Genomic DNA, 19665 nt, shown 5'->3' with positions numbered 1-19665 from the left:
AAAAGGAAAAGTGGAGAAGTTGCCCATAGCAACCAATCAGATGGCACCTTTTCTTTCTCAGAGGTAAATGAAAGTATTGGCCTGATTGGTTGCTACGAGCAACTGCTCCACTATTAATTTTGAACCAGTTTTGGTAAATCTCCCGCATTGTGCGTCACGTGGCATAAAATGCACGCTGTATATTTTCTGCTACTTTCTATTCTCAGATTCCCCCCTCTCCTCCAGGTCAGTGATCGTTTCAAGCAGTTACCATGGTTTCGGCTGGTATGTTATCCGCCATGTTTTGAGGTGCGGTTGTCACGGCTGTGATTTCAATTATGCACATTTCTTATTCTCCCTGTAGACGTTTGGCTTGGTTCACACCATATAGTTACTGTACTTGCAGGTATATGTGTCTTTCCGGTTAACAAGGTATAGAAACATGTACTGTAACATCCCTGTAGGATTCTATGGGCTAAAAATATAATATCCTGTAGACTAGGACTACACGGCGACATTTGGTTGCACACGAAAGGAGTTAAATTTGAAGAATTCCACCTCAGTGTCTTTTATGGGACAGGAATTCACAAGAGACCGTCAATAAGAGACCGACCCTGAAACCGTGATGTTGAGTTGATCTTGTGATTTACCACAATTCATGTACAACCAAATGTCGCCATAGTAATCTTTAGGGTACAAACACACGTAGAAACCCTGTAACCGATCTTGACTTACATCCTTTACTATACTCCAGAGCTGCACTCACTATTCTGCTGGTGGAGTCTCTGTGTACATACATTACATTACTTATCCTGTACTGATCCTGAGTTACATCCTGTATTATACTCCAGAGCTGCACTCACTATTCTGCTGGTGGAGTCACTGTGTACATACATTACATTACTTATTCTGTACTGATCCTGAGTTACATCCTGTATTATACTTCAGAGCTGCACTCACTATTCTGCTGGTGGAGTCACTGTGTACATACATTACTTATCCTGTACTGATCCTGAGTTACATCCTGTATTATACTCCAGAGCTGCACTCACTATTCTGCTGGTGGAGTCACTGTGTACATACATTACATTACTTATCCTGTACTGATCCTGAGTTACAGCCTGTATTATACTCCAGAGCTGCACTCGCTATTCTGCTGGTGGAGTCACTGTGTACATACATTACATTACTTATCCTGTACTGATCCTGAGTTACATCCTGTATTATACTCCAGAGCTGCACTCACTATTCTGCTGGTGGAGTCACTGTGTACATACATTACATTACTTATCCTGTACTGATCCTGAGTTATTTCCTGTAGGCTATGTTCACACGGAGTATTTTGGGGGAGGAATATCTGCCTCAAAGTTCCAAACGGAATTTTGAGGCAGATATTCCTCCCCCAAAATACTCCGTGTGAACAGCAATTATCGCGCCGTTTTTCGCCCGCGGCCATTGAGCGCCGCGGGCATAAAACACGCTTTCTCCTGCCTCCCATTGAAGTCAATGGGAGGTCGGAGGCGGAAGCGCCCGAAGATAGGGCATGTCGCTTCTTTTTCCTGCGAGGCAGTTTTACTGCTCGCGGGAAAAAGACGCCGACGCCTCCCATTGAAATCAATGGGAGGCGTTCTCGGGCCGTTTCTGCTGAGTTTTGCGACGCGGTTTCCGCGTAAAAAAACTCGGCAAAAGACCCCGTGTGAACATAGCCTTATACTCCAGATCTGCACTCACTATTCTGCTGGTGGAATCACTGTGTACATACATTACATTACTTATCCTGTACTGATCCTGAGTTATATCCTGTATTATACTCCAGAGCTGCACTCACTATTCTGCTGGTGGAGTCACTGTGTACATACATTACATTACTTATCCTGTACTGATCCTGAGTTACATCCTGTATTATACTCCAGAGCTGCACTCACTATTCTGCTGGTGGAGTCACTGTGTACATACATTACATTACTTATCCTGTACTGATCCTGAGTTACAGCCTGTATTATACTCCAGAGCTGCACTCCCTATTCTGCTGGTGGAGTCACTGTGTACATACATTACATTACTTATCCTGTACTGATCCTGAGTTACATCCTGTATTATACTCCAGAGCTGCACTCACTATTCTGCTGGTGGAGTCACTGTGTACATACATTACTTATCCTGTACTGATCCTGAGTTACATCCTGTATTATACTCCAGAGCTGCACTCACTATTCTGCTGGTGGAGTCACTGTGTACATACATTACATTACTTATCCTGTACTGATCCTGAGTTACATCCTGTATTATACTCCAGAGCTGCACTCTCTATTCTGCTGGTGGAGTCACTGTGTACATACATGGCATTACTTATCCTGTACAGATCCTGAGTTACATCCTGTATTATACTCCAGAGCTGCACTCACTATTCTGCTGGTGGGGTCACTGTGTACATACATCACATTACTTATCCTGTACTGATCCTGAGTTACATCCTGTATTATACTCCAGAGCTGTACTCACTATTCTGCTGGTGGAGTCACTGTGTACATACATTACATTACTTATCCTGTGTTATACTCCAGAGCTGCACTCACTATGTATGATTTTCTGGTCTGGGGTTTGGGAATTCTCTTTACATTTGTTAATCATTTATGTACAAGAAAGTTTTACCACTCGTCTTCCTTAATCCTTAAACATATGTGTGCATGGATCCCGAAATAGACCCGACTACACAAGAACCGATTCGATGTGTGAACTTCACGGCTGACGGTGAGTGAGTTGAGTTACAGGGAGGTTATGTGGAGCAGGGAATGTATGTTTTTCTGTTTATTAGTTTTTCAGTTCGTTTTTGCTCTGCATATGATAAATAAAATACTTTGTTTCCTAGAAGTTGCTTTTCACAGATACTAAAGTCTTATCTTTAGGCTATGTTCACACAGAGTATTTTGACGAGTTTTTTGACACGGAAACCGCGTTGCAAAACTCGGCAAAAACGGTCCGAAAATGCCTCTTATTGATTTCAATGGGAGGCGTCGGCGTCTTTTTCCCGCGTGCAGTAAAACTGCCTCGCGGGAAAAAGAAGCGACATGCACTATCTTCGGGCGTTTCTGCCTCTGACCTCCCATTGACTTCAATGGGAGGCAGAGAAAGCGTATTTCGCGGTGTTTTATGCCCGCGGCGCTCAATGGCCGCGGGCGAAAAACTCAGCGAAAATCGGCGTGCAGGGAGAGGAAAATCTGCCTCAAACTTCCAAACGGAATTTTGAGGCAGATATTCCTCCTGCAAAATACTCCGTGTGAACATAGCCTAAGGCCTCATGCACACGACCGTAAAAACACCCGTTATTGCGGGTCGTAATTTACGACCCGCAATAACGGGCTCATATACTTCTGTTAGCCACGGTACCTTCCCGTTTTCTCACGGGAAGGTGCCCGTGCCGTTAAAAAAATAGAACATGTTCTATTTTTCTATTTTACGGGCTGTGCTGCTATACTTTATAATGGCAGCACGGCTCGCAAAAGCGGCCGGCCGGCCGTGCTCGTAATTACGAGTCGTAATTACGAGCACGGTCGTGTGCATGAGGCCTAACTCCTTTTTTTTTTTTTTTTTTTTTTTTTTTTTAAACAACTATTTTTATTTTGCAAACTTTACAAACAAGCAAACAAAGGCTCAACAAGATGTCCCATGGCAAATACATCTCTGAACACTTATACTGTTGTTGTACACATTGCACAGTATACATCAAATGATCATTGATAAAGCGATAATTGGCTCAGATTTTGCCCCAAAAACAAAATGAAGAAGTGTCAAAATTCACTGAATCATAGGACATAAAACATTCTAAATAATACATAAGAAAATGGAGAAGGAGAGGATAGAGGGATGGGGATGGACGCGTGTATCTCCCATTGTCCTCATGATGCATTACGGAGATTAAGGAATCATTGTGATCGGTGCCACACCAGTCAGTTGATGTTCCAGATACTAAGTTGTGGAACCAAAGCATGCCATTCGTTTTTGTTTTATATAAAGTGGTAGGAGAGGTATAAAGTTCTCCCATTACTTAAAAAAGTTTTCAGTTTTGTGCTCTTTACGAACGGAGGTTTCCACCCAATCCATTCTGAAGAGATATGATCGTTTTTCTAGAAAAATACCATGTGTGGGGGGTGTATTGTTTATCCAAACCTAAAGTGTCGCTTTTCTAGCAGCCGCAGAGACATAATATAGTAGTTTTTTGCGATTGTTCGGGATAGGGGTCATGGAGGGACGTAGTATGCCAAATAAACCCCATTGCATAGTGGAGGGGCATTTTATAGACCGAGCGTTTGAGACAAAGTGCAGTATGTTTCGCCAAAAGTCAACAATAGTTGGGCATAACCAGAGACCATGTAAGTCTTATCTTTATTCTAATAATCGTATGTGTATCTTAAAGGGAATGTGTCGCTAGAAAATTTTTTTTTTTTTCTTTTTAGTTAAACAATTATTATGTAGGTGATTAAACATTGTTTTAATTTTGTATTTTTTTTCACAAGTCAGGAAATATTATAAATTAGATTCTAATTTATAACATTTCCATGTGCTGGCCACTAGAGGGAGCAGATCCCAAAATTGCAGCATGGTCAATGTGGTAAAGCAACCTCATTGCTTTATGCTGCAAATTTGGGGTAGACACACTCGCTCTTGTGTCCTCACACAATCCCCCCTCCCTTATTCTGGCTAGTGCCAGGAGAAGGAGGGGGTTGAATCTTCAAATCTCCTACACTGTGTGCCACCCTTTTCTGAGCGACTGCACAGTGTAGGAGGATTAGATACAGGGCTCAGCAGACAGTATAACACGAACATAATATACACAAACATAACTTACCTGCTCCTGCCGCCTTCGCTCCTAGTTCTTGCGTCTTCGCTTCCTTGAACATATGGCCGGAAGCCGCGGCCGGAAATAGTCCTCTTACTGTCCGGCAGCAGCTTCCGGTCCACATGAAAATGGCGCCGTATTTCGCTCTGCCAAAGACCTTTTGGTCTGTGTGGGAGCGGCGCATGCGCTGTTCCCACACAGACGGCGTACACTGCAGTGAATGGAACGGCTCCCGTTCGCATTATCTATGGGGTTGGATGTGCCGCATTCCATTTCTGTATGTGTCGTTAATCGACACCTACAGAGATGGAAATAAAATGGCAGCCCCCATAGAGAAGTAAAAGAAAGTAAAAAGTAGAACACAATTAAATAAAAAATATTTTAATATCATACTAAAAGCAATATTATAAAAAAAAAAAATGTTCATGACACCTTCCCTTTAATACATCGACTCAATAACACACGAACATCTGGCTAGTCTAATTAAAGAGTATCTGTCAGCTCTCCTGTGTGGTGGTATAGAGGAGCTGTCAGCTCTCCTGTGTGGTGTAGTATAGAGGATCTGTCAGCTCTCCTGTGTGGTGTAGTATAGAGGAGCTGTCAGCTCTCCTGTGGTGTAGTATAGAGGATCTGTCAGCTCTCCTGTGTGGTGTAGTATAGAGGAGCTGTCAGCTCTCCTGTGTGGTGTAGTATAGAGGATCTGTCATTTCTCCTGTGTGGTGTAGTATAGAGGATCTGTCAGCTCTCCTGTGTGGTGTAGTATAGAGGATCTGTCAGCTCTCCTGTGTGGTGTGGTGTAGTATAGAGGATCTGTCAGCTCTCCTTTGTGGTGTAGTATAGAGGAGCTGTCAGTTCTCCTGTGTGGTGTAGTATAGAGGATCTGTCAGCTCTCCTGTGTAGTATAGAGGAGCTGTCAGCTCTCCTGTGTGGTGTAGTATAGAGGAGCTGTCTGTTCTCCTGTGTGGTGTAGTATAGAGGAGCTGTCAGCTCTCCTGTGTGGTGTAGTATAGAGGAGCTGTCTGTTCTCCTGTGTGGTGTAGTATAGAGGATCTGTCAGCTCTTCTGTGTGGTGTAATATAGAGGATCTGTCAGCTCTCCTGTGTGGTGTAGTATAGATGATCTGTCAGCTCTCCTGTGTGGTGTAGTATAGAGGATCTGTCAGCTCTCCTGTGTGGTGTAGTATAGAGGATCTGTCAGCTCTCCTGTGTGGTGTAGTATAGAGGATCTGTCAGCTCTCCTGTGTGGTGTAGTATAGAGGATCTGTCAGCTCTCCTGTGTGGTGTATTATAGAGGATCTGTCAGCTCTCCTGTGTGGTGTATTATAGAGGATCTGTCAGCTCTCCTGTGTGGTGTAGTATAGAGGATCTGTCAGCTCTCCTGTGTGGTGTAGTATAGAGGATCTGTCAGCTCTCCTGTGTGGTGTAGTATAGAGGAGCTGTCCGCTCTCCTGTGTGGTGTAGTATAGAGGATCTGTCAGCTCTCCTGTGGTGTAGTATAGAGGAGCTGTCAGCTCTCCTGTGTGGTGTAGTATAGAGGAGCTGTCAGCTCTCCTGTGTGGTGTAGTATAGAGGAGCTGTCAGTTCTCCTGTGTGGTGTAGTATAGAGGATCTGTCAGCTCTCCTGTGTGGTGTAGTATAGAGGATCTGTCAGCTCTCCTGTGTGGTGTAGTATAGAGGAGCTGTCAGTTCTCCTGTGTGGTGTAGTATAGAGGATCTGTCAGCTCTTCTGTGTGGTGTAGTATAGAGGATCTGTCAGCTCTCCTGTGTAGTATAGAGGAGCTGTCAGCTCTCCTGTGTGGTGTAGTATAGAGGAGCTGTCAGCTCTCCTGTGTGGTGTAGTATAGAGGAGCTGTCAGCTCTCCTGTGTGGTGTAGTATAGAGGAGCTGTCTGTTCTCCTGTGTGGTGTAGTATAGAGGAGCTGTCAGTTCTCCTGTGTGGTGTAGTATAGAGGATCTGTCAGCTCTTCTGTGTGGTGTAGTATAGAGGAGCTGTCAGCTCTCCTGTGTGGTGTAGTATAGAGGAGCTGTCAGCTCTCCTGTGTGGTGTAGTATAGAGGAGCTGTCTGTTCTCCTGTGTGGTGTAGTATAGAGGAGCTGTCAGCTCTCCTGTGTGGTGTAGTATAGAGGAGCTGTCCGTTCTCCTGTGTGGTGTAGTATAGAGGAGCTGTCCGTTCTCCTGTGTGGTGTAGTATAGAGGAGCTGTCCGCTCTCCTGTGTGGTGTAGTATAGAGGAGCTGTCAGCTCTCCTGTGTGGTGTAGTATAGAGGAGCTGTCAGCTCTCCTGTGTGGTGTGGTGTAGAGGAGCTGTCAGCTCTCCTGTGTGGTGTAGTATAGAGGAGCTGTCCGCTCTCCTGTGTGGTGTAGTATAGAGGAGCTGTCCGTTCTCCTGTGTGGTGTAGTATAGAGGAGCTGTCAGCTCTCCTGTGTGGTGTAGTATAGAGGAGCTGTCAGTTCTCCTGTGTGGTGTAGTATAGAGGATCTGTCAGCTCTCCTGTGTGGTGTAGTATAGAGGAGCTGTCAGCTCTCCTGTGTGGTGTAGTATAGAGGAGCTGTCAGTTCTCCTGTGTGGTGTAGTATAGAGGATCTGTCATCTCTCCTGTGTGGTGTAGTATAGAGGATCTGTCAGCTCTCCTGTGTGGTGTAGTATAGAGGATCTGTCAGCTCTCCTGTGTGGTGTAGTATAGAGGATCTGTCAGCTCTCCTGTGTGGTGTAGTATAGAGCATCTGTCAGTTCTCCTGTGTGGTGTAGTATAGAGGAGCTGTCAGCTCTCCTGTGTGGTGTAGTATAGAGGAGCTGTCAGTTCTCCTGTGTGGTGTAGTATAGAGGATCTGTCAGCTCTCCTGTGTGGTGTAGTATAAAGGATCTGTCAGCTCTCCTGTGTGGTGTAGTATAGAGGAGCTGTCAGCTCTCCTGTGTGGTGCAGTATAGAGGATCTGTCAGCTCTCTTGTGTGGTGTAGTATAGAGGATCTGTCAGCTCTCCTGTGTGGTGTAGTATAGAGGATCTGTCAGCTCTCCTGTGTGGTGTAGTATAGAGGATCTGTCAGCTCTCCTGTGTGGTGTAGTATAGAGGATCTGTCAGTTCTCCTGTGGGGTGTAGTATAGAGGAGCTGTCAGTTCTCCTGTGTGGTGTAGTATAGAGGATCTGTCAGCTCTCCTGTGTGGTGTAGTATAGAGGAGCTGTCAGCTCTCCTGTGTGGTGTAGTATAGAGGATCTGTCAGTTCTCCTGTGGGGTGTAGTATAGAGGAGCTGTCAGCTCTCCTGTGTGGTGTAGTATAGAGGATCTGTCAGCTCTCCTGTGTGGTGTAGTATAGAGGATCTGTCAGCTCTCCTGTGTGGTGTAGTATAGAGGATCTGTCAGCTCTCCTGTGTGGTGTAGTATAGAGGATCTGTCAGCTCTCCTGTGTGGTGTAGTATAGAGGAGCTGTCAGCTCTCCTGTGTGGTGCAGTATAGAGGATCTGTCAGCTCTCTTGTGTGGTGTAGTATAGAGGATCTGTCAGCTCTCCTGTGTGGTGTAGTATAGAGGATCTGTCAGCTCTCCTGTGTGGTGTAGTATAGAGGATCTGTCAGCTCTCCTGTGTGGTGTAGTATAGAGGATCTGTCAGCTCTCCTGTGGGGTGTAGTATAGAGGAGCTGTCAGTTCTCCTGTGTGGTGTAGTATAGAGGATCTGTCAGCTCTCCTGTGTGGTGTAGTATAGAGGATCTGTCAGCTCTCCTGTGTGGTGTAGTATAGAGGATCTGTCAGCTCTCCTGTGTGGTGTAGTATAGAGGAGCTGTCAGCTCTCCTGTGTGGTGTAATATAGCGACACGGCATTTAAATCATTTACAGAGGGAGGGAGCATCCTCCCTCATCAGCAGCCCGCAAATGAAATCGCAGGCCTCCTATGGGGTGTCATGGCAGCCGGGGGCCTAATAAAGGCTGGACCTCTAACTTTTTTCCTAATAAAGGCCCCCAGGCTGGCCCTGGCTATATGCTTATTAGGCCGTGCCAGAGGCACGTCCTAATAGATTGCCTGTCGGTTTTAAGCCTTGTTCACAAGGTCTGTATTCAAAGCGTTTTTGCCACGTTTGACGCACCTGAAAAATGCATCAAAACCGCATTCTTTAATCTTCCCATTGACAACGGACAAATGCATTGTGGTGCATACAGCATTTTTTTTACACATGCGTGTTTAAGCAACGTATTTGGTCAATTCCTGGTGCGTAAAACGCGCCGATAACACGCCTAATTCCCATACTCAATGGGAGTCCTAATTACGCGCCCAAAAAATGCCCCGAAGATGCGTAAAACGAAGTATACCAAAAGCATATCTGCGATCTAAAGATCACATAGTGAAGTCCTCTAGTGGGACTAAAAAAATGAGTAATTAATTTGAAATAAAAATGATTAATAAAGATTACAGTAAAAAAAAAATCAAAACACATTTTTCCCCATAAAAAGTGGTTTTATTCAGTGTGTAAGAAAGAAATAAAAGTACACATATATGGTATCGCCGCCACCGTAATAACGCAAACTATAAAGTTAACATGTACTTTAACCCCTTCCCCCCGCTTGCATTCTGGGCCTTAATGACCAAGCCATTTTTAACGTTTTTCCATTGTCACATTCGAAGAGCTATAACTTTTTTTTATTTTTCCGTCGACTTAGCTGTATAAGGTCTTGTTTTTTGCGGGGCAAGTTGTACTTTTTAATAGCACCATTTTAGGGTACATATAATTTATTTATTAACTTTTATTAACTTTTTTTGGGGGGGATAGAAGAGAACCTGAAATTTCGCCACTCTTTTTTTGCGCCCTAAATCTACGTCGTTTACCGTGTAGTATAAATAACACAATAATTTTATTCAGCGGGTTGCTACAATTGCAACGATACTAAATTTGTATAGATTTTGTATGTTTTACTACTTGCACAGTAAAAACACTTTTTTTTTTTTTTCAAAATTATTTGCTCTTGCGTCTCCAGAGAGTCATAACTATTTTATTCCGCCCATGCAGTTGTATGAGGGCTTTTTTTTTGCGGGACGACTTGTAGTTTTTATTGGTACCATTTGAGAGTAGATGCGACTTTTTGATCAGTTTTTATCACATTTTTTTTAAGTCAGGATTCACAGAAAACAGCAATTTTTCCATTGTTTTTTATTAAATTTTTTACGGCGTTCACCGTGCAGGTTAAATAATGTAACATCTTTATAGTCGGGGTCGTTACGGACGCGGCGATACCAAATATGTGTAACTTTTTTGCTTTAGTGTGTTTTTTTTTAATAGTAATTTAACTTTTTTTTTTTTTATTAACTTTATTCAACTTTTTTTACTTTTATACTAGTCCCACTAGGGGACTTCACTATGTGATCATCCGATCGCTATTATAATACACTGCAATACTTTTGTATTGTAGTGTATTACTGCCTGTCCGTTTAAAACGGACAGGCAGCTGCTAGGTCATGACTCTGGCATGATCTAGCAGGCATTCACTACAGGCAGACCTGGGGGCCTTTATTAGGCCCCCGGCTGCCGTCAGAGACACAGACACTCGATCTTATCGCCGGGTGTCAGTTGGATGAGAGGGAAATCCCTCCCTCTCTCCATAACCCCTCAGATGCGGTGCACGCTATTCAGCACCGCACCTGAGGGGTTAAACGGGTGAGATCTCGATACTTATGTCGATCTCACCAGGTCGAGCAGGGACGCCCCCAGCCCTCAGCTGCCTCTGGCAGCCGAGAGCAGGGAGATTTGACAGCTCTGTTTACTTTATTCTAATGCAGCGGCGTGGAATGGCGGCGTTATAGAATAAAGCCCACTAATGACCGCCGTGAAAAGGCTTATCGGCGGTCATTAAGGGGTTAAACCGTGAGGTGAACACCGTAAAAAAAATAATGCAAAAACATTGGCGAAATTGCTATTTTTTTCAATTGCCCCCCCAAAAAGTCATAATAAAAGTTAATCAATAAGTCCCATGTACCCCAAAACAATAGCAATCAAAACTACGTCTCGTTCCGCAAAAAAGAAGCCCTTATATCACTGCACTGACGGAAAAATAAATAAATGACGGCTCTTGAAATGTGAAGATGAAAAAACAAATAATTTTAGTTCAAGAGTTTTCATTGTGCAAAAGTCGTAAAACATAATAAACGTCTAGATTTGTGATATCGCCGTAATTGTACCGACCCATAGAATAAATGTAACAGGTTCTTCACAGTGAACAGCGTGAATTTAAACCGCATAGAAAAATGGCGCAATTTAAGCTTTTTTTTTTCTTTTCCTCTATAAAAAAGTTAATAAATATGTACCCCAAAATGGAGCCATTAACATGTACAACCAAACCCACAAAAAACAATTCCTCATACAGCTATCTCGACGGAAAAATAAAAAAAAGTTCTAGCTCTTCGAATGAGGCTATAGAAAAACGAAAAAAAAAATAGCTTGGTCATTCGGGTCTAAAATAGGTTGGTCACTAAGGGGTTAAGATCTGTCAACAGCAACTTCGAAGTGGTTGCCAGGTAGCAAAATATTTCATTTACAATATGCAAAACATGAATGGACGTTTTGTAGGGTCATAATCCGGCATCTGATAATCTTTAGGGCCAGAAGCAGAAGACTGCGCGGACAACCAATGAAACATTTATTTAATGAAAAATAAAGTTACAGTAACGTATTGTGTTTTTTTTTTATTTGGGGTCCTGCCTTTCGTTAAGGTTCACTGCCCCCTAAAGTTGTATTTATTATTCAGAAACCTACAAGAGACCTCGGCGAGATCAGACCAGGCGTTTCAGCTGTGAGAATTATTAATTCCGTGTTGGCTTTCAGCAGGGGAGGGGGTGCCCTGCAGCCTGTCCTGTTGTCAGTTTGCCCGGTGGAACCCGCACACCGGAAAGTTGTCCAATAACATAATATAGAATCACTCAGTAATGCAGTGAAAAGCCTTTAAAGGGGTTTTCCAGCCAGTAAAAATTGATGTCCTGTCCTCCGGATAGGCCATTAATAGCTGATGGGTCGGCGTCCGTCTCCAGGGACCCCCCGCAGATCAGCCATCAAGTTTTACTGGCTGGAAAACTACTTTAATCCAAATTGTTTGGTCTGGAACGTAATTGGTGTTTTACAATGCCTGAAGCGGAAGACAGAGCAAAGAATACCATATAGGATAGGGTTTTTTTACATTTTTTAGTACTATCCAATAATCCAGACTGTTCGATCATCCAGAACATTTGATAATCCGGCTTCCATCAGGACCCATGTTAAAGGTTTTTTTTTTTTCTGTATTTAGATTTAATCCATCAAATGTAAAATCACAGCTGCTTAGCCTTCCCGTACATTTCCCAATTGATCATTAATACATGTGTTTTCTGCAGCTCCCTGTTACCCGGCACCAAATATTTCCTGTAAAGATGGTGAAAATGTAACCACATTCTCAGGAAAAGATGTCGGGTTCTTCAGACCTTTTCCTTGCCGCAATGTGTAAGTACCAGACCCCGGTACAGTCTACAGAGATGACCGATGTGTCTTCATTCATTTAATTCATTGTCTATATAACCTGATCAGATACACAAAGATGTTGGAATAAAACTCTGTTTTTATGTTTTTAGACTTATTAGGAAATGTGACAATGTTTTTATTTTTTTTGTTTTTTTTAAATACTTGCAGAAACGGTTATTCCTACAAAGTGGCCGTGGCGCTGTCGTTATTCCTTGGATGGTTAGGAGCTGACAGGTTTTACCTGGGTTACCCTGCTCTAGGTATGTGACTTTACTGATCACTTTATATATTATTCAAAGAGCAGTTACACTCATTATTATTAATAAATCATTTTTACAATAACATAACTACTATAATACTGCCCCCTATGTACAAGAATATAACTACTATAATACTGCTCTCTATATACAAGAATATAACTACTATAATACTGCTCCTATATACAAGAACATAACTACTATAATACTGCTCTCTATATACAAGAATATAACTACTATAATACTGCTCCTATATACAAGAATATAACTACTATAATACTGCCCCCTATATACAAGAATATAACTACTATAATACTGCTCTCTATATACAAGAAAATAACTACTATAATACTGCCCCCTATGTACAAGAATATAACTACTATAATACTGGCCCCTATGTACAAGAAAATAACTACTATAATACTGCCCCCTATGTACAAGAAAATAACTACTATAATACTGCCCCCTATGTACAAGAATATAACTAATATAATACTGCCCCTATATGCAAGAATATAACTGCTATAATACTGCTCCTTTATACAAGAATATAATTACTATAATACTGCCTCCTATATACAAGAATATAACTACTATAATACTGCTCCTATATACAAGAATATAACTACTATAATACTGCCCCTATATACAAGAATATAACTACTATAATACTGCCCCTATATACAAGAATATAACTACTATAATACTGCCCCCTATATACAAGAATATAACTACTATAATACTGCCCCTATATACAAGAATATAACTACTATAATACTGCTCCTATATACAAGAATATAACTACTATGATACTGCTCCTATATACAAGAATATAACTACTATGATACTGCCCCTATATACAAGAATATAACTACTATAATACTGCCCCCTATATACAAGAATATAACTACTATAATACTGCTCCTATATACAAGAATATAACTACTATAATACTGCCCCCTATATACAAGAATATAACTACTATAATACTGCTCCTATATACAAGAATATAACTACTATAATACTGCCCCCTATATACAAGAATATAACTACTATAATACTGCCCCCTATATACAAGAATATAACTACTATAATACTGCCCCTTATATACAAGAATATAACTGCTATAATACTGCCCCCTATATACAAGAATATAACTACTAGAATACTGCCCCTATATACAAGAATATAATTACTATAATACTGCTCCTATATACAAGAATATAACTACTATAATACTGCCCCCTATATACAAGAATATAACTACTATAATACTGCTCCTATATACAAGAATATAACTACTATAATACTGCTCCTATATACAAGAATATATCTACTATAATACTGCCCCCTATATACAAGAATATAACTACTATAATACTGCCCCCTATATACAAGAATATAACTACTATAATACTGTCCCAATATACAAGAATATAACTACTATAATACTGCCTCCTATATACAAGAATATAACTACTATAATACTGCCTCCTATATACAAGAATATAACGACTATAATACTGCCCCCTATATACAAGAATATAAATACTATAATACTGCCCCTATATACAAGAATATAACTACTATAATACTGCCCCTATATACAAGAATATAACTACTATAATACTGCCCCCTATATACAAGAATATAACTACTATAATACTGCTCTCTATATACAAGAATATAACTACTATAATACTGCTCCTATATACAAGAATATAACTACTATAATACTGCTCCTATATACTAGAATATAACTACTATAATACTGCTCCTATATACAATAATATAACTACTATAATACTGCTCTCTATATACAAGAATATAACTACTATAATACTGCTCCTATATACAAGAATATAACTACTATAATACTGCTCCTATATACAAGAATATAACTACTATAATACTGCTCCTATATACAATAATATAACTACTATAATACTGCTCTCTATATACAAGAATATAACTACTATAATACTGCCTCTATATACAAGAATATAACTACTATAATACTGCCCCCTATATACAAGAATATAACTACTATAATACTGCTCTCTATATACAAGAATATAACTACTATAATACTGCTCCTATATACAAGAATATAACTACTATAATACTGCTCTCTATATGCAAGAATATAACTACTATAATACTGCTCTCTATATGCAAGAATATAACTACTATAATACTGCTCTCTATATACAAGAATATAACTACTATAATACTGCCTCTATATACAAGAATATAACTACTATAATACTGCTCCTATATACAAGAATATAACTACTATAATACTGCCTCTATATACAAGAATATAACTACTATAATACTGCTCCTATATACAAGAATATAACTACTATAATACTGCTCTCTATATGCAAGAATATAACTACTATAATACTGCCTCTATATACAAGAATATAACTACTATAATACTGCCTCCTATATACAAGAATATAACTACTATAATACTGCCTCTATATACAAGAATATAACTACTATAATACTGCCTCTATATACAAGAATATAACTACTATAATACTGCTCCTATATACAAGAATATAACTACTATAATACTGCCTCTATATACAAGAATATAACTACTATAATACTGCCTCTATATACAAGAATATAACTACTATAATACTGCTCCTATATACAAGAATATAACTACTATAATACTGCTCTCTATATGCAAGAATATAACTACTATAATACTGCTCTCTATATGCAAGAATATAACTACTATAATACTGCCTCTATATACAAGAATATAACTACTATAATACTGCCTCCTATATACAAGAATATAACTACTATAATACTGCCTCTATATACAAGAATATAACTACTATAATACTGCCTCTATATACAAGAATATAACTACTATAATACTGCTCCTATATACAAGAATATAACTACTATAATACTGCCTCTATATACAAGAATATAACTACTATAATACTGCCTCTATATACAAGAATATAACTACTATAATACTGCTCCTATATACAAGAATATAACTACTATAATACTGCTCTCTATATACAATAATATAACTACTATAATACTGCCTCTATATACAAGAATATAACTACTATAATACTGCCTCTATATACAAGAATATAACTACTATAATACTGCCTCTATATACAAGAATATAACTACTATAATACTGCCTCTATATACAAGAATATAACTACTATAATACTGCCTCTATATACAAGAATATAACTACTATAATACTGCCTCTATATACAAGAATATAACTACTATAATACTGCCTCTATATACAAGAATATAACTACTATAATACTGCCTCCTATATACAAGAATATAACTACTATAATACTGCCTCTATATACAAGAATATAACTACTATAATACTGCCTCTATATACAAGAATATAACTACTATAATACTGCCTCTATATACAAGAATATAACTACTATAATACTGCCTCTATATACAAGAATATAACTACTATAATACTGCCTCTATATACAAGAATATAACTACTATAATACTGCCTCTATATACAAGAATATAACTACTATAATACTGCCTCCTATATACAAGAATATAACTACTATAATACTGCCTCTATATACAAGAATATAACTACTATAATACTGCCTCTATATACAAGAATATAACTACTATAATACTGCCTCTATATACAAGAATATAACTACTATAATACTGCTCCTATATACAAGAATATAACTACTATAATACTGCTCTCTATATACAATAATATAACTACTATAATACTGCTCCTATATACAAGAATATAACTACTATAATACTGCCCCCTATATACAAGACAGTATTACTACAGCATGTCGCTGGTCCCGGCTGTTTTCGGCACCTGTCCTCTGCTGTAGCGCCGGCTTCATGTCTGCGTGATTCTGTAGATTGTTATTTATGGCCACTTTGGCATTGTTCAGCTATTCTTATGAAGCTCCTCTCATCATTATACGGGCATTAGTTCCACTAATCCTGAGACTTGGAAAACATTGAAGGCGTGTTGCTCTGGGTCTGGTATCTGAACAATTATATAGAGAAATCTACATTATTATAAGTTCATAGCGCTGAGAATGAGCGGAGTGTTGCGTGCGCTGTAATGAGGTGATATCACTTTTGGATCAGACCGCAGAGTGGAAACAGGCAGTATTTTTATGTAGACTAAGATCATATATTCTGGGGTTATGATCTCACTAGACTCAACAGAAGGTTGCTCCAGGACATTATATAAGTTCGGATATTGAAGGGGAAGAATTTTCGCTCCTCTTCCCCCAGGTTTAAATTAAAAAATCTGTGTGCTAACACCTAACAAATCCTAAAACACGGTGCCAGCTAGTCCAGTGTTTCCTTCATCTCTATATTATGTAGTGAAAGCTCTTTAGAAAAAGGAAATTGGCACTAAAAGTCCTTTATAGCCGATTTCTAGTTATTGCTGGAAAACTTTATTTGGAGATGTCCCTCAGGAAATTGTATTAAACCCCTATGGTTTTTTTTCAGCTTTTCACTCCCAGGCTGCCACAAACCAGGCCCTGCATTTCATTTAGTGTAAAAGCCTCATAGTTGGGAAAGAGAGCAGGGACTATGAATGTTATGAATCTCGGGTGACTCTGTGACTAAATCATAAAACCTTTGGTAGCTGCTACAAATATCCTCTGAATGGCCGCCATGTAATACTACATTTCCCCAGTGGTGGTCAGTACAGCGAAAATGTCTAACTGGCTAAGACTGCCCCTGGCAAAGTCAGCTTTCTGCCGGAGATGTCTGGAGTCGGCTTCCATGTGACGAGTTGTCTGTAATGATACAATCCCTTTAAAATGAGTTTAATTTTTTTTTTTAACTGTCTCCTCCCCAGAGAATATATTGTATAATAATACTGAATATAGCGTTGCATGTCTTGCGGATTTGATGTCCTGGTATTACAAGGTAGAGGAGAAGCGTCTGTAATCTGGTTTTCTCCTTTGCAGGAATGCTGAAGTTTTGCACCGTTGGGTTTTGTGGTATCGGCAGTCTCATTGATTTTATCCTCATCTCCATGCAGGTGAGCTCCGCACGCACACTAGGGTTACATTCTAGGCTCCTCTTTGCCTCTGCACAATTCAGCGCACTCATCCCGGTGTCGAGACTTTTGCAATTGCAGTCCTTGTAGTTATGCTAGTGCTCGGCCTGCAGGTTCCGTGTCTTGTAGTCTTTCTTGGAGTCATGTGATCCTCCCCCAGCGCTGATCCTCTGGCCATATCTATGGGTTGACTTTAATACGGTCTTGTAGGGTTTTGTAATACTGGTGTGGCACAATGCTCTGGTCGTGGGCAGTATCTGGATATTTTATCATCTCTGGAGTCTCATAAGTTAGTCAAATATATATATATTATAGGTTATACATATTCCTTTTAAACAGCGATTAGTTAATCACTGCAAGTCCAGCTTCTTAACCCCTTAGTGACCACCAATACGCCTTTTCACGTTGGCCTAGTCTAAGTCCTGCACGGGTCTCCCGTGCAGGCTGGAGGCGGGGCTCAGCTGTCTGATGACCGCTGAGCTCCTGCTCCAACACCCGCGATCGAAGTTTACTTCGATCTCGGCCGTTAAACCTGTTAAATGCCGCCGTCAATAGCGACCGCGGCATTCAACTTGTTTACAGGGGAGTGCACTCCCTCCGTCACCCATCGGCGGCCCGCAAATGCAATCGCGGGTCTCCGATGGGGTGTCATGGCAGCCGGGGGCTTGATAAAAGCCCCCAGGTCTGCCCTGGACATATGCCTGTTAGGACGCGCCGGAGGCACGTCCTAACAGATTGCCTGTCAGATTTACACTGACAGGCAATAATGCTCTGGTATACGAAGTATACCAGAGCATTATATCAGCGATCTGAAGATCGCACAGTAAAGTCCCCTGGTGGGACTAATGAAATAAATAATAAATGTGAAATAAAGATTAATAGTAAAAATTACAGTAAAAAAATAAATCCATTTTTTCCCATAAAAAGTGGTTTTATTTAGTAAAACTGTAAAAAATAAATAAAAGTACACATATATGGAATCGCCGCGACCGTAATGACTCAGTTAAAAAAGTTAATATGTAATTTAAACCGCAAGGTGAACACCGTAAAAAAAAACGCAAAAAACAATGGCGAAATTGCAGTTTTTTTCCATCGCCCCCCAAAAAAAGTAATAAAAATGAATCAATAAGTCCCATGCACGCCAAAACAGTACCAATCAAAACTACGTCTCATCCCGCAGAAAACAAGCCCAAAAAAATCACTACATTGATGGAAAAATAAAAAAGTTACGGCTCTTGGAAAGCGACGAGACAAAAACAAATAATTTTAGTTCAAAAGTGGGTTTTTTTGTGCAAAAGTCGTAAAACATGAAAAACCTCTACATATGTGGTATCGCCGTAATCGTACCGACCCATAGAATAAAGGTAACGTGTTATTTACGCCGCACAGTGAACGGCAACAATTTAAAAACACATAGAACAATGGCGGAATTTCAATTTTTTTTTTTTTATAATCCACCCCCCAAAAAAAGTTAATAGAAGTTAATAAAAATATTATATGTACCCAAAAATGGTGCTATTAAAAAGTACAACTAATCCCGCAAAAAACAAGTCCTCATACAGCTATGTAGACGAAAAAATAATAAAGTTATAGCTCTTTGAATGCGACTATAGAAAAACGAATAAAATAGCTTGGTCATTAGGGCCTAAAATGGGCTGGTCACTAAGGGGTTAAAGGGGTTGTTCTCTGCTGGGCAACTGATGACCTATCCATCGGATAGGTCATCAGTACATGATCTGTGGGGGTCCGACATCCGGTTCTCGGAGGTAGCATGAGCGGCTTAACGGTCCGGATGTCGGACCCGCACCGATGATATATTGATAACCTATCCCGTGGATAGGTCATCAGTTGTTCGGTAGTGGACAACCCCTTTTAAGTGTAACTAAACTTTTTAAAAAGCTTTGACATGTCAGAAGTTTTGTTCGGTGGGGGCCCAAGCACTGAGGACCCCCCCAAACCCATCACTAAAACTAAGCTTCATAAGCTCCCAGGTGAGCGCCGTGCCGCTTTAGTTTCTTTTCTTGGAGCGG

At 40.1% G+C, this 19665-nt stretch overlaps 1 protein-coding gene across 6 annotated transcripts in view; it reads left to right on the top strand.

The window, feature by feature from the left end:
• Positions 1–19665, top strand: part of TM2D1 (TM2 domain containing 1) — a 152437-nt gene that overhangs the window by 453 nt on the left and 132319 nt on the right. For all 6 annotated transcript variants that reach the window (XR_012849951.1, XR_012849952.1, XR_012849953.1 and 3 more), the window contains exons 2-5: positions 2661–2730; positions 12163–12268; positions 12455–12546; positions 17544–17617. Coding sequence is in view for 1 of the 6 variants with exons in the window: in XM_075832720.1 (XP_075688835.1) it covers positions 2661–2730; positions 12163–12268; positions 12455–12546; positions 17544–17617 (342 nt within the window). In the remaining 5 variants the exon portion in view is untranslated. The remainder of the gene's footprint in view (positions 1–2660; positions 2731–12162; positions 12269–12454; positions 12547–17543; positions 17618–19665) is intronic.

Source organism: Rhinoderma darwinii, chromosome 7 (genome assembly GCF_050947455.1).
Source record: "Rhinoderma darwinii isolate aRhiDar2 chromosome 7, aRhiDar2.hap1, whole genome shotgun sequence".
NCBI lineage: Eukaryota > Metazoa > Chordata > Amphibia > Anura > Rhinodermatidae > Rhinoderma > Rhinoderma darwinii.
The sequence above is the reverse complement of the archived record's forward strand: the minus strand, read 5'-3'. Positions and strand labels throughout refer to the sequence as shown.